At 39.2% G+C, this 22,494-nt stretch overlaps 1 protein-coding gene across 1 annotated transcript; it reads left to right on the forward strand.

Annotated features, from left to right (window-relative positions):
• The first annotated feature begins 11,156 nt into the window (after positions 1-11,156).
• LOC140936625 (fibroblast growth factor receptor 2-like) lies at positions 11,157-22,231 on the forward strand. Its single transcript, XM_073386124.1, has 8 exons — positions 11,157-11,436; positions 11,721-11,929; positions 13,885-14,069; positions 16,004-16,564; positions 18,605-18,819; positions 19,349-19,389; positions 21,686-21,782; positions 22,030-22,231. The coding sequence occupies exons 2-8, from the start codon at positions 11,749-11,751 to the stop codon at positions 22,229-22,231; spliced, it is 1,482 nt and encodes a 493-aa protein (XP_073242225.1). The 5' UTR covers positions 11,157-11,436; positions 11,721-11,748.
• Positions 22,232-22,494: the final 263 nt, after the last annotated feature.

Consider the following 22,494-nt stretch of genomic DNA (forward strand, 5'->3'; position numbering starts at 1 on the left):
GTTGTAAGAAGTTTCATTCCATTGTGTTGAGTATTCTAATGAATTTGAATGAAAAATACAACAAATGAGAAGAAAAAAAACAGCAACAACAAAAAACAGAAATTTCAATTAATGAAGAGCCTAAATTGAGGATCAAGTCCCAGATAACAGTTATTATTATTGCGTTAGACAAAAGCAAAACGCGGTTATAAACTTTTTGACACATTTAAAGGTCTAAGTAAACTACTATTAGTGTCGTGATTGTTTATCTCCTTTAATTCTTAAACTTTCTTTATATCCCCTCTTTTAAAGGAATTACATGCCGAAAACTCTCCTCCTTAAATGATGTACAAATTTTGCCCGACAATTGTGTTTTATACAATCAAAGATACGGCTCAATTTGCTCATTTTCCTGCGCTAATGGAAAACCAATTAGTGGTCCTTTATCTGTTCGGTGCGGAATAAAAGGATACTGGAGCGAGGAAGTGAACGAAGTCAGCTGTAATGGTTCGTATAACTCTAATTTCTTTTTTTGTTTTTTTTTACATCTTGTTACCCTTGTTTTTCTCTTGATGTTCCAAGCAGCGTTAAAAAATAATGGTAAGGATGTTGTAAAAGAATTAAAGCGCGAAGTCACTGGTTACATCACGTCCGCCATGTTGGTGTGCCAATTTGCGAAGACGCTGGCCACGTGGGTGAAAACACTCTATACCAAAACGTTGCGAGCACTGGAAACGTCGCCTCAATGATTTTTTTTGTGAGCCCCAGTTCAAACGTCGAACTTTTTATTACCGAACCTAATCCTTCAATTAACTACAAGAAAAAGATTGACGTTTGAATCAATTAAGTCTGACATGTCTAATTTGGGTCGACCATGCGGCATGCGCACATGGTAATTTCGACTTAGGAGCGGCGTCGACTGACTTTTCATGTGCCGAACCTAATGCAAAAATTACTATAATTTATTTTCACTGGTAAACGTTGTAGACTATGTACTTCTTGAAAATGAATTAAGTCCAACCAATTAAGTTTGACGTAGGAATCAACCATCGGACTTTTATCAATTGGGTCAACCCAAATTGCTATTAAGTTCAGTACATGAAAAGTTCGACGTTTGAACTGGGTCTTAGTCCCCTTTTTTTTTCTCATTCGCCCTTAGTGAATTATCGTTTCAAGATTTTAAGGTGTTTCGATACAGTTTTTCGCAGACCATACCGATTATTTTCGATCGCCTTAAAAAAGATTTTATCTTTGTCCGATCTAATAAAATCGACATCACTATGACAACAATAAACAAAAAAACTTTGACATCGATTAAATCCCAAATTCGCGCGATCTAGAACTGCTACTGAAAATCTGACACCAGGAACTTAAAGTGTGGTATTTAGCAAATAACCCCCGTGAGCAGTAAAAAATTATGTATGTTAAAATTCAAATAAAACGTAAATATATTTCACACCTTATATTTTCAATAGCCGTGATAAATTGTTTAATGAAAAGGTTCTAAAAAACTTAGTAATCTTAACTAGCGTCAGAAGGTTGCTTAATATCTTATTTCGATGCATGGAAATTTTGGTTTATTTCCTTTTTTGCGCTCCTGAAAACTAACCTGTTTTCTCACCACCTGTCTAAGGGAGGTGGCTAGTATTGGATATTTACCGAGGCCGCGACAGTGAGATAATTGAGCACAAAATGATGATTTTTAACTCATTTACTGTTGCCAACGATTACAATTTTGGCGCGCGATGACCGAACGGCCGCGGTCGTCGCTTTTTCTTAGCGACAAATAAAACTTTTGAAGGCTTAGTGTTTAGCTCTTGCGGGGAAGTTTCTTCAAAAGGAGTTGTGAATTCTGTTTGTATTTAAAATAATTCTGTAAAAAAGATTATTCAATTTAGTTTTAAGCTTATTTATGAACAAGTCAACTAAATAAAGTAACGCAAGACTTAAGCTTAATTTGCATTTGTAAACAAAAGACTGTTTCGGAAATAGCTTGCTTGATTAGTTGTGAAATTTCTTAGTTTGTTACGGCAGCAAACCGGGAAAGCATTTTGCTCGCAACCGACACGAGTTTGGAGGGGAATCAGTGAATAGTGCAGGATATTCGCTGATTGAGTAGCCAATCAGAGCGCGCGAAAAACACTATCCACTGTTTTAGTATATACTAATTTGAGTTATTTAAACCTTTTTTATTAAACAATTTATCACGGCTATTGAAAAGATTAGGTTTGAAATATATTTACGTGTTGTTTTTGAATTCAAACATACAGAATTTTTTACTTCTCACTGAGGTTATTTGCTAAACACCGCACTTTTACCCTAGGACGTGCAAAGCGGGGGGGGGGGGGGGGGCGTGGATGCCACCCCTCCTTAAGGTTTTTCAATTTTTTTCCTAGAGGATAAAACATCAGCACCTGACGTCTTCAATAGTTGTTCGCTCATCCCTTGCGCACATTTTGAGACAAGTTTAGTGATGATCAGTTGCCATGGTTACGAGTAATGACGTCATAAGCAGGTGGTCATGCAGTTTTTGTGTGAAAATACATGTTTTTTCAACTTCTTTCAACAACAAAACTAAATCTTGTGGCTAAAATCATGCAAAGTACTTATTTATGTGTTATTTTTCATGTAAAGCTAAAAAAATTACCATTTCTCGCGGTTTTAGCCTGATTTCTTATTCTTGGTAAAATCCAAGATGGCGCCAAGATGGTGACCATTGTTGATGACGTAACAGGCCTCCAGTAGCGCCATCACCCGTAAAATATACCTCATCATGTTAAGAAGATCAAAGGCTTTCTACTAAAGGTAAAATCATTTCGAAATACTACAACATATCAAAAACGCCGGGTAGGGGTTCCATCCAACCCCCCCCGCCGTCCCCACCTTGTACCACGTTGGCGGTATGGTATGGTATGGTGTGGTATGGTATGGTATGGTAACTTTATTTATACACGGTATTTCCTTCAGGTACATTTACATTCAAGTATAGAAAAACTAACTACCTAACTAATCTAGAATCTAAGATAAAAAGTAAAATAATAAAGATGAAAAGAAAACACCTGCTTTTCAAGGAGGCCGTGTGTAAAAACAGCAAATCGCTAATTAAATTATTTGTATTTGGTATGAGTTTGCGTGTAAGTCCGAGGGTTAATTTCCTGGTGTCGGATTTTCAGTAGCCAGTCTAGATCGGGCGAAATGTGGATTTCATCGATTTTAAAGTTTTTTGTTTATTGTTGTCATTGTGATATCGATTTCACTAAAAACTGCATTTTGGCAAACTTCAATTCATAGTCAAATGACTGGCGAAAATTTTGTGGCGTTCGGACGAGGATATAATTACTTTTAGGGCGATTGAAAAACTTCGGTATGGTCTCCGAGAAACTGTATCGAAACACCTCAATGTATTGTTTCATAACTCTTAAAAAGAGCAAGGCAGCGTTTTATGGAATTTTCTTTGACAGAAACACATCCACTGGATTTTTGAAGGTAGCACTCAATATTTGTGGCATTGCCTTTTAATTTGTTTTGTTATTTAGAATGTCAAGAGGCTCTCGGTATGGAGAAAGGAGCGATCACTGACGGGCAGATTAGTTCTTCGTCACAGCTTGATGAAAACCATGAAGCCAGCCAGGGTAGACTGAACTTGAAAGGATCGTGGTCAGCTTACGCTAATGACGCAAAGCAATGGCTACAGATTGATCTAGGTAGCAATCCTGTCACTGTCACACGGGTGGCAACGCAAGGAAGTAATTTCCAGAGCCAGTGGGTAATAAATTACACGCTGAAATACAGCGACGACGGTCTTAATTTCCAGTTGTACAAACAACAAGGACAAAGTGAACACAAGGTTAGACACCTCTGCAGACCTTTACATTGTGGGGAGTTTGTTACTTTTTTAAAGATGTGATTGTTGCTTGTCAAAAACAGTAGATACAGCAAATAGTTGACCGAGGAAGCAAAATAAAGTTCAGTAATCTGTTTCACTGCATGTAACCCTTAAAACCCAAAAAATTAATTATCAAAGTAATGATCTTGTACGTTTTGAGGTCTTGTGCATCCTTTACCCCTTCGTTAGTGAACCGTACTTTTGTTCTTCGTCATTTCGTTCACCATACTTAATCTCCTCATTCAACTCCCTCTGAGGAGTCAGCCGGGGTGAGTGAGGCTAATAAAAGTTTCCAGCATTAATTAATGTATTGTTTCCACTAGTGCTTAATGTTCAGTTACAGAAAAACTCCATACCTGGACAAAATGAATGATGATACCGAGAAACAGTGGTCCAAAATCTACATAATTCTGGATGAAAACAGAAGTTTGAACACTAAAGAAACTACACAAAACAAGACTAAAGCTGCAGTAAAACGGGCAACAAAGAACGTGTAACTTGTTTTGCAACATTGTTGCAAACCAAGTTGAATAGCGATGTTGCGCGTTTTACCACCCACCACCACCCTGTCTTGCAAGAAATAAGGTTGTAAGGTTTGTTTTCGTTGGTGGTAAAACGAGCAACATCACTATTCAGCTCATTTTGCAGCCATGTTGTAAAACAAATTGCGCGCTTTTTGTTGCCCGTTTTACCGTTCCTTAGGTAGCCAATGAGAACATCATTAAATGAATAGGTGATCAAAAGTCTTCGTGAATCATGAATCTGGAACAAAATCATGAATAATTGAGGTAAAAAAAACGACAGGAATCACGAATATCAAGATTCAAATGATTCGGCTTCTGCCCCCGAAAATATTGTAAATAGTAACATTTTTTTATTCCAATGAAATAATAGTCTCAATGTTACGCTGATATGGATTCTCGCTATGCAACATTCGAATGCTCAAAATGTTATTAGGGGAGGGTTACAATTTTTTGGGCACACATTTTTGGAGAGGGCAGGATTTTTGGGCTGTTAACCTGAGAGGGGCTAAAATTTTTGGGCCCTCACTTTTGAAATAATACCGGCCCTCCCAACCCCCCCCCCCCCCCAATATTTAATGACCGCTCCCTGACTAATGTTATGTTATGTTCTTTTTTTGGCCTGATTCAGGTGTTTGTTGGCAACACAGACGAGAATACTATCGTTTATAACGAACTCAATGGGTCGATTGTGGCACGCTACACACGTTTTCAACCAACAGCTTGGCATAACCACATATCAATGAGAGTGGAACTATATGGCTGCAAAGGTACTTTTTTGGTAACATCCTTCTTTTGTGGAATTCGGAAAAGATACAAACAAATCCTTGTTCGATTTATCACTTTTGGCGAACTTTACTACTGTATTGCTAAATAAATATTAATGTTTACATTTACCGTCATGGCGTTCCGTGACCGCAGAAGAAACCTATTCAATAGAATGCCCAATTTAAAGAAGAAGGAATTCATGACTCACGTTGTGGAGACCCTTTGGGAAAAAAACAAACAATAACAAACAAACAAAAATAAAGTTCTGACGAACTAAGAAATATTTCATCTCAAAGCTTTGTTATTGAGCGTATTATGTTGTGGTTCAATTTTTTTCCTTGGTTTAGATTTCATTTTCCTTTGTTTTTAATCTCATTATCATAGCTTTATCATACATTACCATACCCCAAAACAAAGGAAAATGAAATTTAAATATACATGCCTTTTTCGGTCGCAGTTAAAGAGTCCTAGGGCTACTTTAAATGCTTATGATTCTAAAGATTATAAAGGGCCGCGGAAGACCGAAGTATAATGAAATAGAGAGTAGCTTATTACAGGTTTGTTTGATATCGCCATCGCATATCTTTACTATTGGAATTAACTTGTTTGTTTTGTTAGGAAACCCCGTGTACAGCCGCTGGTTCCTAGATGGCAGTGATCCAGATTTGAGGTAAGTTGGGCTATATATTTATTGTTTGTTCAAGGTTGGGGGTGGGGCGGGGGCGGAGATGTGGCGTTTTATGCCTTACCCCTATTTTCGGATTTATCTTCCCCTCTTAACTTTCTCTAACTCTTAAATATATTTTCTGACTGACCATTCTCTCTTGATCACATCCGGGTTTCAGTATCGCCTCAAACTTATGTATTTGCCTTTCCGACTGCTGCAGGTGGCATTACACTCATGGCGTTAACTGGTTAAATTTTTGTCTCATAACGTAGGAGTTGAGGGTAAAATAGTGGCTTGCATGTTCCTATGACAGGTAATTCTTTTATTCACAGCTAGATTATTTTCATTCGTTTTTGTGATCTTACAGGCATTTTGGTACCGTCAACCATACTGAAGGCTGGTGTCCTGGAAGCAAAGCGGCGAGTTTCAGTCAAAATGGTTCTTATGCCACTGTGCCCAACATTAACATAACAACCTGTGACTTTACAATTGCATTTTGGGTAAAGTATATTGGTGTTAACGGACCTATACTAGCACTTTGGTCAAAGGGTGGAAAACTATTTTACGTTACAGTCAAGAATTCTCGACTCATTTTATCGATACACAATACTTTCCACTTACAAATCAATTACTGGAATCACGTAGCAGTAACCTGTCAGCTGCATAAGATCAAGGTGTTCGTTAATGGTAGGGAGGAGGCATTGAAGGACGAATGGAATGAGTATTTCTTCTCATCGTTAGGCCGTTACCAGTCTGATTACATCATAGGGAATGATCCGGGTTTAGTACAGATGCCAATGGCGAATGGGGTGTTTGTTGGAGCAGTCATGGATCTTTATGTGACTGGAATAGCTTTATCTGTGAAGCAGATTGGTGACTTAATGAAAGGTGAGAGTAGTATATCTATTCGAGGATAAATCGTATTCTTCGATCCTTAATAGGGGTCAGTTGGATGTTAAAAAATTGAATGTTCTTTTTATAGTCCTGGTTTTAGGCTTTTAAAGATTGTGCTAGCATAATGTTTTAGTGTAGTTCGTCATAATTTTCATCAATTTTCCAAAAACTATTGTAATAATTTGTACTTTTGGCTAGTTTCATAGCTCAAAATTGATCATGTTACCGCTTATTTTGGCCCGAGAGCAGAATTACAGGTAAATTTAAGTAACGAAATCAATTTTTTGTCTGCTTATTGTCACATTCATTGGACTTAGGTCCCGCAAGAATTAATCAAGATAATCAAGAACTCTTTTTACAGGACTCAACGCATGTGCATAATTAGCTCGATTACTTAAGATGGCGTCAGCGTGCTTGTCGTTAATTCAGGTTTCAGTTTTTGTAGTTGTTAGACAGTTTTGTAGGTTTAATGGTGTACCTTTCTATATTCATCTATCACTGCAAATACATTAGTGGAAATCACTAAGTAATCGCAGTATTATTCTCATTATTTAAAGGCAAACCGATTACACCAGTGATAAACAACAAAGAGTCGGAAATACATGGTTGCAAAGTCAGTGTAAAGTGGAGTAGAAAAGAAATATGCACCGTGACGAAGAGCAGTGTACGCTTTAGGGAGATAAAGCCACAAGGTGATGAAGCTGAATGGACAGAATATAAGGTTCCTTCAACCACCTTTCATCTTTTGTCTCTGGAATGCGACAAGGGGTATGAAATTGCTGTGTCTTCCTGGTTTGGAGAAGTTCAAAGCGACTGGTCAGTTTCTTGGAAATTTAAAACCCGCTCTACAGGTGCGACATTACCTTATGTATGTTTAATAATAGCTGATAGGTTTTGGTATTGACACCAAACCATATACAGTTCAACCTCTGCTTTGGGTCCACAAAAGCCGGGTTCTCAAGTCCCGCCTTCCCGCTAGTTTTTTCTTCGTAAATTCCGCTATCCCGCCTGTAGTTACTAGTAGTTACTGGTAGTTACTTGTAGTTACTAGTAGTTACTGGTAGTTACTAGTAGTTAAAGGTAGTTACTAGTAGTTACTGGTAGTTGCTAGTAGTTACTGGTAGTTTCTTGTAGTTACTGGTATTTACTGGTAGTTGCTAGTAGTTACTGGTAGTTGCTAGTAGTTACTGGTAGTTGCTAGTAGTTACTGGTAGTTACTTGTAGTTACTGGTAGTTACTTGTAGTTACTAGTAGTTACTTGTAGTTACTAGTAGTTACTGGTAGTTACTAGTAGTTACTGGTAGTTAGTAGTAGTTAAAGGTAGTTAGTAGTAGTTACTGGTGGTTACCAGTAGTTACTGGTAGTTACTAGAAGTTACTGGTAGTTGCTATTAGTTACCTATTTTCCTCTCTTTTTCCAGCTGAGTAACCACGCATCCATGCAGCCACGCCTTTGCCACGCAAAAATGTTGCCGGTCACGGTAATATTTTGTTTTCTAAACGGTAGCAAACAGGTAACCAATGTAACCTGAGATCAGGCCCAATTGTTGCGGTTCTCATACATTCTCCCTAACGGCTACCGCTAAAATTGGGCCTGATACAAACTCTCTCACTATTGTGCTCGTTACGGCCAGGTTTTGGCGGTAACGCTGATTGGTTGTTAGAACAATGCCACAAGAACTGATCTGCTGTCGGAAACCCCGGAAGTTGAAAGCGCTTATTCCTCGCGTGGTTGTTTTCGTGAATGATCCGTCGTCGGCGGAGAGAAGGATCGATTTGTCTTTTTTATTGTTTTATGGTTGTATGGTAGGAAAATATGCCTTAATATGTGCCATGGAAATTCCGAAAATTCATATGGTTATCATATCTTCTCAGGATTTGCTTTATTTAAGGAACTAATGTGACCGATCGCGGAGTTGAATCCCTCTGCAAGTTGTTGACCGCTAACAAGGTGCCTTTTGATTTCCATCTTAAAACTGGTTTCATTTGAAAGTTTAGCCGGGAATGACATCTCTGAACGGGGTACGCAAGCGGAGGCTCAATGCGAAAGAAACTTCAATCGCCAACTGTGAAGTATTAGACGAAAAATATCGCATCGCTGTTCAAGGAATTTTTGTAGGCATTATTATAAAAGTCGGTGGCTTAAGTTAACAGACTGGTTGTTTGCCTTCGCTTTTAGTAAAAAATAAACCATGAAAACTGGTGTCCTCGCTCGTTGGCTATTTGCTTTTGTTTTTAAAGATTTATGTACTGAAAATCGGGGAAAATATTAAGGCAACAGAAAAATAGAAATGTCAGTAAATTAAATTCGAGCGCGCCTAGCCAAAATAATAAAACTATTAGAACATCGTGTCGCCGTCTTTTCGATAACTTTTTACCTTCTACGCCAACAGAAATAACCTTCGAGATCTCCCTTAATCTCGCAAGTGTGCTGACGGTTTTATTTTTAGCTGAAAAAATTTACAGATAAAAGCTTTTTTTTAAGTCAGCCAGTCTGCATTTTTTCCCACGCGTGAAAAATTTGCATACTAGAAAAACAAGCAACGGAAGTAATTTTGGTTGGCTGATTCGGCAAATTTCAATCAATCAAAAAACTGCGCGGCAGACGTTTTGCAGAAGGTTTGAATCAGGCTCTCTTTTCGTTTCGCCTTACCCGCGTGAATGTAATTTTCAAAGCGATACGAAAATAGAGCCTGATCTCAGGTTATAACCAATGTAGGTCGCAAAGCAGAGGCGTGATAGGGCACGACTTTGGGGCGCAGTAAATTAAGCGAGCTCTAGCATTTAGAGAACAAATCTTGTGTATAAATTGTTAACAAAAGCGGTCGGGCACAAGAACCTTGTTGGAAACCCCATTTTAAGTTTCCTTTATGCAGATTCTTTACGATCTCCCTTCCAAGTACGACTTGAACCAAGAAAGAGAAGTACCACAAACACCTAGTAGTATTTGAAGCGATTGTAGTAAAATCCCATTTTCAACGGTGTCGAAGGCGGCACTTAAATCCAGCAGTAGTAATAGTGATACATTGCCCTTGTCCTCATTCATGAGTAGATCATTCGTTACCTTGAACAATGCAGTCTCCGGACTGTGATGGGAGCGATAAGCAGATTGCAATTGAGGGAAGAGATTATTTGTAATCATGTCACAAACTGCAAATTGCTTATTAGACGAAAATTCTTGAACAGTAGATCGAGGCCGGGCTTTTTTAATGATGGATATACCACAGCGGTTTTCCAGGTTTCAGCAAAATATCCAGTATGCAAGGAGAATCTGAGATCTGAGAGGCCACCACACGCTCTGTCAATTTAGACACAAACTGCAAGTTGCTTATTAGACGAAAATTCTTGAACAGTAGATCGAGGCGGGGCTTTTTTAATGATGGGGTACAGGTTTTAGCAAAATATCCAGTCTGCAAGGAGAGGTTGACCATATTAGTAATGACAGGAAGGAGTGAGTCTAAACATGAAGATGCAAGATTCGTTCTTTCCAGATGTAATCACATGACGAACTGTCTCAGTCAGGCTTGGCATTGGAAGTGGGAAAATACAATATTACCAGATTCAGATTCCAGGTTGGACTCAGCCGTTGACAGCAAGAATTCCGTTCAGCTTTGACCTGATATTGGTAATCCTGGCAATAAAAAACTGACCCATATTGTTTGCAAGAAGTGAAACAGAATGTGTGGAAGAGATAGATCTTTCTTCATATTCAATAAACTCTTACTTGCCGCGAACGGCCTCCTCTGGTCTATGCTGTTATCTTCGATAAACTGATTATAGTAAACACGGCGTGTATCATTCATCAAATTCACCACACGATTTCGTTCCTTCCTAAAGGCAGCAAGATCAACAGGTAATCTTGTAGCTCTCCACGTATTTCAGCATTTCGTCTCAAGCGTTTGGCATTCGTAATATCTTCATTGAACCACGCAGCAAGAGGCATGACATTAATGTCACGAGTTAAGACAAGTGCATACATCTCCAGTTGAGATCGTAACGACTCATTATAACAGCTGACTAGACAGTCTTAGTCGTTAGGTGGATCATGATTAAGCTGAGAAGGAGGAATGGCCTCAGAAAATTGGATGGGGTTAATTGATTTCATTTTCCTGAACTGCACATGCGTGACATTAGCTTGAGGTCTATCAGATCTTATTTGACAGAAGACTAGAAAATGGTCGGAGAATAACTCACAGCAATGAATGTTATCAGATGTACGAGTGATAATCAAGTCAAGTGTATGGCCAAGCTCATGCGTAGTAGACAAACATGCTGCGTGAGACCCATCGACTCCAGTATATCCGACCGGTAGGTCCATACGGATGTTAAAATCGCCCAAAATTATCAAGGGCTCACTTGACATGACCAGAGACTCGAGGTAATCGGTAAAGGGCCCATTATAAAATGTAAACGTGGTCACAGGATGTTTAGCAGAATATGGAGGCCTGTAAACTGTAACGAGTCGTAAACGAGAAGTAGTTCCTAGGAAACTTAATATTCCGTTTATAAGTTTACTAGGAAACTTATTCCCACGATGTTTATACATCAACAGTTCTTTACATTGATGATTCTTTGTATCCCTCAGTGACCAGAGACCCTCTTACAACTTTACTCTCTCACAGGTGTTCCCATACTCTGGATAGTGTTGGGAGTTTCCGTGGCTCTTTCTGCTTTGGTGGTGGGGATAATTGTGTACCGTAAGAGAGCAAAGAGGAATGAACGGTATTTCATAAAATGCTTTTGTCTATAGAAATGATTAAGGTGTATTATGATAATGATATGCATGCGGAAATAGACGATATTTTTCCTGTGTAGGTGTCTGTCTTTAAGTGTCCGTCTCACTCAGTCAATTCGCGCTGGTGAGTGGCCTTCCTTACACACCAAGGCGATGTAACTTTTATCACGTTGTATGAACTAGGAAGCCATCTCTGATTTTAGCATTACCACAAGCCCATGATTAATGACAACGAATTTCACTATCATATAATTTGCACTATTTTCTTTAGGTCCAGTGAGTCTGACATTGCTGAGTTTATGTTGCTGGAAGTCCCACACGAACGGGTTACTATCATGGAGGAACTGGGACGAGGCGCTTTTGGAAGAGTTTATAGGAGCGTAATGAAGGGGTTACCTGAAAAGAATACATCCTCCAAACCCAAGGATCACAGTTTGGATTCGCATAAGGGACGTATTGTTGCTACAAAAGTTCTACCAGGTGCGTGAATTCAGAATGTGGCAGAAAAATGACTTACTCTTTCAGCAAACGCTATTCACGGGGGTGATTCTTATTAATAGTGAGTTTACGCAACAGGACGGCAGAAAGAAGAGGACGGCAAACCGCTTGTGCGTGACGAACGTGACAAGGGTATAACTTGCGTATTTTGTCGTGATCTTGACTAACATCAATGTTTTCTGGTCTTTTATAAAAAGATCTGTTTAAAAGAAAGTGAAGTTTGGCAAAAAGTTATTTCAAGCAAAATTATTGTCACGCTTGTCACACAAGGTTTGCCGTCTTCTTTCCTCTCCCGTCCTGTTGCGTAAGTTCACTAATAACAGGCAAGAGAACCTCTCTTGTAACAGGTTCGAGTACTTAATCCAATAGATAGCAAACATTATATCGTGGAAAACAGCATCTCAATGCACCAGTCGGTAACAGTTTGATGTACCTCAGGGGCCCATTTTAGATCTTAAATTTTAGTTTTTACTTATATCAATGACCTCCCTGAATGTTTGCAATTTACCACACAAATTAAAGCAGACATAAAAACCTTCAGTGAGATCAGAACATTGATAAGGTGTGTTCCAAGGTTAGTCGCGTTATAAGTGGTCTTAGACACTCAGGTTCGAGATTATGTCACATTAAATGTACTAAAAAGTATATAGCGCTAAAAACGATGCCCGTGTTCAAGCGAAAATCGAGTGGGCGTCTTTTAACAAAACCACACAGATACAAAAAATGCAAAACAGAGCAGGCTGCATGATCACTTCTCAGGGGTGTGACATGATGACAGATTATCTCTTTAAACCAATTCAAAAATGTTAGTCCATGCCTTCGTAATGTGTAGATTGGTCGTTCTCTTATGTGATCTTTCGAAATACGTTATTCACATGTTTCAGTCACTTGCTTTTTGAGAACTTTATCTGATCGTATTACTGCAGCTTCACTTAGAGAACTACATTGGCTTCCCTTGAAGCATGAGTAGCGGAATTTTAAATTATTTTTGTCCGAGCTATAATCATCATTTGTTTCAAACTTACAAGCCTGTTAGGAGTTTACGATCATCAACCATGAACTTGTTAATTAGTGACACCCAGATCAAGGCTAAAATTTTACCGGGCGATCATGCTTTTTCATTTTGTGTCCCTTAACTTTGGAATGATTCTTCAGAACATACAGTGTAAAATAGAGTTTGAATATTCGTTCTTCTAAGAAAAATCTTAAAGCTCTAAAAACTTCTACGCTTTATTTCTATTTCGTAGTTTTGTCTAACAATTTTTCTAATTTTTAATGTTACGAGTTACTGCTTTCTAGTCGTTTTAGTTGAAAACATTTATTGTAAAGCGCCTTGGAGCTTGATGATGATAATGATGACGATGACAGAGTGAGCCGAAAACCCTTCATGAAACCCAACTACAAAAGCATACTGGGATGTCCCTGTCTATGCAGAGTCAATGGAAGTGAGCTAATTGGATAGATGCGTAAGGATTACGAATGTACACTGACAGAAAGTCATATTACTGGAGATGAACTGCTCGTGGGTCGAGAATAAGGAAGCAATTAAAGAACACAAAACGTGGCGTCTAAGATTAAAGAGAAAAGTTTCCGGACTAAAAGATCATCCAGTATCACATTATGTTACATGCTGTGTTTGGTGATCGTTGGATGAAGAGAACTAACGGTTTTTCTTTGAGACTTTGTTTTATCTACGTCACTTAACTTAGGGAACCAATTTTTTAACAAATAGATTTTTTTCTCAAGCAAAATTAGGACCTGAGCTATTGACTCGATATTGACTGTGTTATATTTTTATAGGTTAAATATATTTTCATCTTAATTAGTTCTTTTCTTCTTTACATCTGGTTTTAGTTGTTTGGCACTAACTGATATCGTGTAGCATATACGCAGGTCACGGTTACCTGGATTTTCTTTAAATGTCTTTTGTTTTTTAGAAAATGCCACGGAGGAGGACAAACGGCAGTTAGTTCAGGAAATCGAGCTGATGAAGGAAGTCGGAACACACCGTAATATTGTGAGCATGCTCGGCTACTGGATCCAATCACATCCCATCATGTTAATCATGGAATATGTTCCTAACGGAGATCTTCTTCAGTGGCTCAGAAAAAAAAGGCAACAGGTATCATTACTTTATCAGCCTTATCATTAAAAATTTGCTGCCCTCTTTTTTGCCTTTTGTTTAAAAAAATATCTTCTCTCCATTCGCAATAGAGTTGCGCACAGGCACTATTTATAGCACTCAAACTCAGACAAACAAATTCCACAATTTTGTTCGTCTTTTTGTTATTAAAATGTCAAGTTTGTCTGACTTTTTTTATGAAAATAACAAAAATGGCAGATTTCATACAAACATGGCAAAGTAGTCACTCTGACGTCATTAGTATTCTATGCTGCACTTTCTAATGAACATCGTCCTGGACGTGTATGTTCTTTTTCTTACATTGTGTGGTCTCTTAAGGCAGAGGGAAAATCCTCTACCTCATCACGCGTCTAAAAACCATCGTCTTCAGTAAAAATAATAAGATGCTAAACAACTTGATGTGAGAATTTGTACATGTTCCCTATAATTTAAGTTCTCAAAGACAGAGGTGCACTAAAAATGAGATATGAATGCAACCGGATATTCGTACTTTTCCAAACGCGGTTTATATAGCCAGACTGTTTAAATGCTATTCATGTATTCGGAAAACAAAGATCGGTAAATATACAAAAATTGGTATTCAACGCTTAGTTAATAAAGCCAAGCTTGCCCCGGTAGGATCAGTTAAGGTTTTGCGGGAAACTGCCCACCCATCCCTCCCCTAAGCCACATTTTGCCCTAAGTAAGAAGGTAGTGTTTGTCTTAGGGGAGGGGTCGGTGGTCAGAAAAGAAAAAAAATGACGTTTTGAGCGTTTACCCCTGGGGGCACTCCCGCCCGATAGGATGAGGATCTCCATCCTTAAATATGGCATCCTTGTTGCCCTTATTGGAGCAGTGTTGCCGATGCGATCCTTAGATAGGGTACCCTTATTCTATCAGGTAAAATTCACGTGCGTTAATGCCCAACACACCAAAAACAAATCATAGATCTGTTAAAACTGAACTTTACCCTAGAGCTGATTAGGAGCGCGATTTAAGGAAGTTTTTTTCTGTTTCCACTGATTCTTAGGTCATGTTTTTCCCTTGAACTGGGCTTCATTTTCCATGTTTGGGTCTTTATAGGATATTTGTTTTCGCTTGTCTCAACTATTCGAAATTTTTGAGAGTATCCCCCTCCCCCCAGGTGAGCGTTAATCTTTTCTGGTCAGCATGAATCACGGGATTACTAATGGTAGAGCTACGCTATTGTTTGAACATGGTAAAAAGATCAGAATAGTTTACTTCAACGAACGCTTTTCATTCTGGCAATTTACTTATTTTTTTCTCATTTTCCCATGAATTCACCATAGTTGAGCTCCGCCATTTGATAAACCGTCCTTGATTCAAGCTAACATAGGGCTTCCACTCAAAATGCGCGTCAGCTTTTCGATCCGCGGTCTTTCAATGGTGGCAAGATGAGTTATTCAAATCAACCCATAACACCAGGGAGAGTTTTGCTTTTCAACCTCCGACCGACGTAGTAGAAAAGTTTCTTTTTAAAAAACCCTTCAAAATATTTTGGTGGAGATAATGATTGTCCGTCCCGAAAGCCCTGTACGAGATATGACGTCACAAGTGGATTAGGTCAAGGCAAATATTCAAAAGCACACGTCGCGTTTTTGGGACTGTGTATCTTAAAATGTCACAGAAAATTGTAACAAAGCATAAGAAAAGCTTTGTTTATATTGCAGTTTAATCCATTTGAATTTTCAGTGGACGATTTAAAGAAAGTTGGCCCATAAGTTATTCCCGGCTAGATTTTCAGTTTAACGTCGGTTAAGTAATCTTTCAATTCACATGGATTCCTTTTAAATGCTGGGTAAAAATATTTCGCCTACCCAACTGATAGTGTTGAAATTGTTTCTGCTGACAAAACCGTTTCATGATCAGACGGAATTCATTACAATATTTTTTTGCAACTTACAATGAAAAAGAGTCGTCAAAGTGATGTCGTTGAAAGGCTTAAGCCTCCTGTTCCTGAGAGGCCGATCGCGAAATTGGTGTCCAAGAACCTGCAAACAAAAGATGTCCTGGATGAAAACCTGAAAGAGGAGAACAGGGAAAGAAATAATGAAGAAAGTGGAAAAGACGGTGGTTACCATTCCAGCGGGACGAAGGAAATTAAAATCGACCTGGACGACGTTGAAACAGGAATTTTAATCAACGATGCTCCTCGATCTGAGATGAAACCTTCTTGCTTAAACCTTGGTTACGAAGATGACAAGGAGGAAGAAGAAAGAGAAGATGTCAACACGTCATTTCATCAAATTGAACGGCGAAAGGGGTCGGTTACGTCGGTGATGGTGCTACCTTCGATCAGTATTGCCCATCTCTCCAAAGAAAAAGAGCTCACTCCCGCTGAGCCTTTGAGAAACGTCGAAGAAAAGATCACCATCGAGAAAGAAGAAGGCAGCTGTGAGGGCAAGGAAGATGATGAAGAAGACCTTTCTGGGAAAGAAGTTCTTTGTTATGCTTGGCAGATTGCTAAAGGGATGGTAAGAACTTTTTCGACTGAAGAATGTCTTTAGCAATTTAGTCATCGTTTGCAATCACAAAAATCTGCCTCTTCCCCGTATTTAAAATACTTCACTACTAGTTTTTTTCTGTGTCTGCAAGTATTATGCTATCTGGACATGAGACGGCAGATTTTTCAAGCATTCAAATTGCTGCGTTAATTATAACAGATTATTATAGGGCTAACTACTATCCCGCTGAATTTTTCGTGAAACATAGCACACATAAAATTGAGCCGTTTGATTTTAAAAAAAGGTCAAAAACGAGTTTTTTTTTATATCCCGAGAAGCCTAAAAATCACATGGAGCCGTCGTGAAGGTACCTAATGAAAAATCAGGTCTGTTTGTATTTTTGAAAAGCTGTCAAATGAATACAGCCATATGACCTGAATAAGGCTAAGCTATCAGTTATTTAATTTGAATCGTACAAGTCTGACATTCAGGGACGTAGCCAGCTTTTTGGCTAGTTGTAGGTTTGGCTGACTTTCATTTCCACATATCCTGAAAATTGTACGCATGACCAGTACGCACTGACCTCACCAACAATTTGAGCTCTTGTACTTTTTCAGCTGACTCCAACAACGCATAATTTATTACAAGCGGTAGAGTGATCAAACCAAAAATTTGAAGGCCCGGGCCTACAGGGCTATGGGCTGGCAAAAAAAAAGAGAAAGAAAAAAAAAAGAAAAAGAAAAAGAAAACGCAACGATTAAATTTGTTTTGGGGACTGGAAGACTGAGCAGCAAGGACTTTCTAGATAAATACTCCCGTAATCGGAATCTTGGAAAGCACAATAAACGGTCTGCAAGTGGAACTGATGATTGAAGCTAAGGGATTGCTTTTGTAAACGGCCACCATGATGGTCTATGCTAACTATTGTAAGCTCAATTGATATATCTGGTGGCTCAGCTGTATATTTGGCTTTTGGGTTTAGCAAATAACACCCTCCCGGTGATCCGCATAACTCTGCCTCATCCAATAATTGCTGTTTATTCATTGGTATGAATGAACCTTCTTTAACAAAAAAATCTAATCTTTAAATGAATAATGTTCACTGAGGTATGCCGTTTTGGGTGACTTCGAAATAGAAATCAGCAGTATAGTAAGAACCAATAGGTTTTTTTTTTCTTTTTCGGGCGTGGCAGTCCAAGGAGGGCTTTATTCCACTCACCTTAAGTCTCCCTGAAAAACAGCATTTAATTAAGTGTCAACAGAATTAACGGGCTTTCTTCCGCGGTTGAAATCTTAACTGAAAACCATATTTTTCAGCCAATATTCATCCCTTCGAGTTATCGAGTGTAAAATTGTATGAAAGTGATCTGAAGGGAAACAAAAATCACTTCGAGTTAGCGGGATTTTCGAGTTATCGAGGGTTCGAGTTACCGAGGATAAATTAGAGTAAAGGAAATCCAGGGGAAATGGATTCTGGTTCGAGTTAGCACAAGGTTCGAGTTAGCGAGGGTTCGAGTTATCTGGAGTCGACTGTAGTTCACTTAGCTTGTTCAACTTTGACGGCTTTTTGTGCTGAAAAGTATACGTCGCGGGGATATTGTAAATCAATTCCTTAATTTGTTCCTTCGTTTTCCAACAGCTGTGACGGAAATCCTCCCCCCATTCTTCATGAATAGGCCGACGATCACTTCCTCCCTATTCCCGGACCGTTTGCCAGGCACAGCTTGCAGTAGCCTGTTCAGGCTCTCGATAGTAGGGGTGGCACCGGCAAAAATAAGGCAAAAAACCGTAAGGCACAGGCAAAAAAGTGTAAAGCACCGGCAAAAATATAACAGCATGATCTAGGAAAAAGGGGCGGTGACGGGCTATTTTTGAGCCTGGAACAGATGTTTCATTGCACTTGGTTGCTTTTCCGTCAAATCGTTAAATCGGGAGTTCGTTTAACAACAATATCCCGATTAAACTGCTATCCCCTTGCCATATCGTAAAATCGAGCTTCCATTTTAATTTCATATTGGAATCTGGTAACTAAAAATTCTTTGAGAAATAATTTCGTTATTTCTCTGCCAGGAATACTTGGCCAGCAAAGGATTCATTCATCGTGACCTGGCAGCCCGTAATATCCTACTTGGTGAGGACAGAGCGGTGAAGATTGCCGATTTTGGTTTGTTACGCCACGCAAATGAGAGTGAGATATACGAAGTTACAAGCGTACACAAGCTACCAATGAAATGGATGGCACCTGAAGCGTTGGAGAGCGGCATTTTTACTTTCAAGACTGACGTGTGAGTATATGTTAACGAGGCCACAGTTAGGCCAAGCTTGGGCTTCCTGTGATGCAGTGTGAAGTTGAGGTTTTAGATAACATAGACCCTGCAGTGTACTGTTTAGAACTGTCTGAAAAAAAAGAGCACAATTTTGATCATGACACTGTCTACAGTAGCGGTTATCACTCTATCTCTAAATAAATACTCAAGTGTTTGGAAAACATTAGCCTGTTCCAGGCGTGAAACTTGAAAATAAGATATATAAACAGAAACTTTGAGCCGATGAAGTGAATCAGTGACCATCTTGGATCCTAGATTCCACGCTCCACATCCGGCTTCCAGATACTAGATTCCGGATTCCAACTCAGTGTATTCCAGATTTCAAAAGGCCTAGATTCCAGAATTCCATAGTTTAATAGCTGGATTTCGGATTCCAAAGTCCAAGCAAAAATTTCCTGGGTTACCATCCATGGGGCGAGATAAATAAAATTGATATTTCTAAGAAGTTAATTCTTGCTATTTCTTTATCTGCTTCCTTTTATTGCAGATGGTCTTTTGGAGTTGTTTTGTGGGAACTAGCCACCATGGGTAAGCTAGTTTTATAAATCTTTGTATACTGATGTTGGTAGAATAATACTCTAGTCATTTTCCTATACCCGAGGGAATTGAAAGGGAATCCCCAATGACAGTAGTTAGGGAAAAGCTGACTGTTCAGTTTTAGGATAGCAGTCACGGGAGAATCGAACCGCTTTATAAAAGAAGCCATTCTCGCATAATGTCGTGATTGCTAAACAACTAGAAAAAATAATAGGCTAACTTCCGCCGCTCTCCTAGCCGTCTCCGTCTTTACCGGGGAGGAGCGCAGGCTCATAATAATCCAGCCTATAAGTCATACCCTTAACCACAACTTGACCTGATATCACGTGTCACTTGGCGAAATGAATACTCAGTAATGGTAAACTTGTACATTACGTTATTTTAATCCCTCCTGGAGGTTAGTAAATTGATAATACATGATGGTCATTGAACTGAGTGGAGGGCAATTTGGTCTGAAATCATATGCGTGATTTCGCGCGCGAGTTCGATTTGAGATCAGAAGTATGATTTCAGACTAAAATTGCACGACACAAAGTGAAATTATCACTTTATTACAGCCATTTTGAAATCGCAAAATTCAATCCGTACCAGCAGTGATTGCCCGTGGCACCACAGGGCGCCCACACAATCTGTTTGTGTAGCCGATTGTTATTTTATAGTAAATGTACTGGATTTACCGTTTGCTTCACCTATAGCGATATTTCGCTAACTTTGTATATAAATCAATGATAAATAAACGTTGAATTACCTTACCTGTGGTGTATAGTCGTCCTTTTGCCTCAAAAGCGGTTTTTTGAGCGATTTTGAATGAATTTGAGTTCGCCGTTGACTGTTCCATGCAAAGATAAACGGTTAATGAAATTGGAAAAGCCAAGCCGAAGACATGATCACAGGACAAAAACATGGAACAGTCAACGGCGAACTCAAATTCATTCAAAATCGCTCAAAAAACCGCTTTTGAGGCAAAAGGACGACTATACACCACAGGTAAGGTAATTCAACGTTTATTTATCATTGATTTATATACAAAGTTAGCGAAATATCGCTATAGGTGAAGCAAACGGTAAATCCAGTACATTTACTATAAAATAACAATCGGCTACACAAACAGATTGTGTGGGCGCCCTGTGGTGGCACCAGACAAGTTAGCTCGTTATCCCCCATACTCGTTAACATATATTCTGAAGCCATGCTAAGAGATGCTTTAAGTAGTGTGAATGAAGGTATTCGAGAGGGAGGTCATCTCATTAAGACAGTGCGCTTTGCGGATGATCAAGCAACCTTAACCAGTTCGGTTAAAGGTCTGCAACTTATGATGGGTAAAGTGCAGGAAAGCACGGGGGAATATGATATGAAGATCAATGTTAAGAAGACTAAGGTGAAGAAAATCAGTAAGAGGCCTGGTTAGGAATTCACGATGTTTCTTGAGGGTAAACAATTAAGTCAAGAATCGTCGCACCTTAACAACCTTGGGAGCCTCATTACACAGGATGGATCCTGTGAAAAATAAATTAGATCGAGAATAGCCCGAAAACGCGTTTACTAAGAAAAAAGAACTGCTGACAAAAGCCTTCAGCGCGCTAGCCTTTGCCTGAAGAAGAGAATTATAAAGACTGTCATCTGGGGTACTTTTCTGAATGGAGCCGAATGATAGACCTTAAAGAAAGAGGACGTGCGAAGACTGGAGAGCTGTGGGATGTGGCTTTGAAGAAAGGTTTTAAACATAAATTGGTCTGACAAAGTCTGTAACAAAGAAGTATTGAAGCGTGTCGGTGACGAGAGGGCCATCATATCTGTTATCAACAGAAGACAGAGAGTCTGGCTTGGTCAAACCATACGACATGGTGATCATGCCCAATTAGTCATTTAGGGAAGAATACCAGGAAAGAGACCACCTGGAACACTTCGAGCGGGAATGCTGGATAGAGTGAAGGATGGCAGCTCTTACGTAGCGTACAAGGGGCGTGCCTTAGATCGAGAACCATAGGAAAGGACCTGCCTGTAGGCAGATCAAATAGCTTGTTGAAAAGCGGAAACAAAAGGGCTTTTACATCTCATTTTGTATTTGAAACAGAAATGATGCGATATACACCAAGGTGCGACGGTGCGACGTGGCTTAGAACATAAATAACGCGATTTAGAGCAGATGTGATTGTGTGATTCGTAAATAAATTACACCGCTGAAAGCCAATCAGATTGTTGGGATCCCCAGCGATTTCAAAATGAAAAATTAGAAAAGCCTGATAATCTTTGATAAGACAGCATTGATCTTATTTTGTTATTTTAGGGGGTACTCCATACCCTGGGATAAGCCCTATGAGGTTATGCAGTTTACTTAAATCTGGATATCGGATGGAGAAACCCAACACGTGCAGCGATGAAATGTAAGTCAGAATAGAGATAATAAAAGACCTCCGAATAGAGGGCACGATGAAGAAATACGTACTTACATAGTCCTTCAAACAAATTGTCAACCTTTTCCGAGGAGTGGAAACTTCAGCGCACCTCTTTGCTTTATCTTGCCCCATTCTAAAAAGAGCCAATAGAACATAAGTGTCTTCAATATTCAAAGTAAATTAAGACATATCTTTGTGTAGTGGTATTTTAAACTATAGCTTCCATTTTCAACAGATACAAATTGATGATGGACTGCTGGAAGGAGGATCCAAATGAACGACCCTCATTCGCTCAACTAATACCGATACTGGAAGAGATGATGACAGAAGATACCCCTTACTATTATTTCAGACTATTGGATCAGAGCCAGCCATGTTACCGTGAGGCATCCGCTTCTAACACCAGTAAAACTAGTACTCTCGATACGAAGCTGTAATTTCTGTGGGGTCTCTATGGTTTAATTTTCGTCGAAGCACCTTTTTTTCTTTAGATTGGGAAGGTGGGGGCTCCAATATGAAAGCAAAGCGGAATGCTCGACGGATAAGTAGATTAATAATTGCAGTTGCACCGTCTGCAACACCAAGAAACTATACTCATAAACTGAACACCGTTGTTTTCATCTTCACTGTTTGCCAGTATTCATAACCAGTCTCCCTCGGTTACGATCACAAATGGCAGCCAAAGTAGAACACTCTCTAA

The sequence above is a fragment of the Porites lutea genome, chromosome 5 (genome assembly GCF_958299795.1).
Source record: "Porites lutea chromosome 5, jaPorLute2.1, whole genome shotgun sequence".
NCBI classification, from domain to species: Eukaryota; Metazoa; Cnidaria; class Anthozoa; order Scleractinia; family Poritidae; genus Porites; species Porites lutea.

Coding starts and splice junctions, on each gene's coding strand:
- LOC140936625 (XM_073386124.1), top strand. CDS start 11,749: ATGTTGCTGGAAGTCCCACACGAACGGGTTACTATCATGGAGGAACTG. Junction 19,390..21,685: donor GTGGGAACTAGCCACCATGG/GTAAGCTAGTTT, acceptor TTGTTATTTTAG/GGGGTACTCCATACCCTGGG. Junction 21,783..22,029: donor AACACGTGCAGCGATGAAAT/GTAAGTCAGAAT, acceptor CATTTTCAACAG/ATACAAATTGATGATGGACT.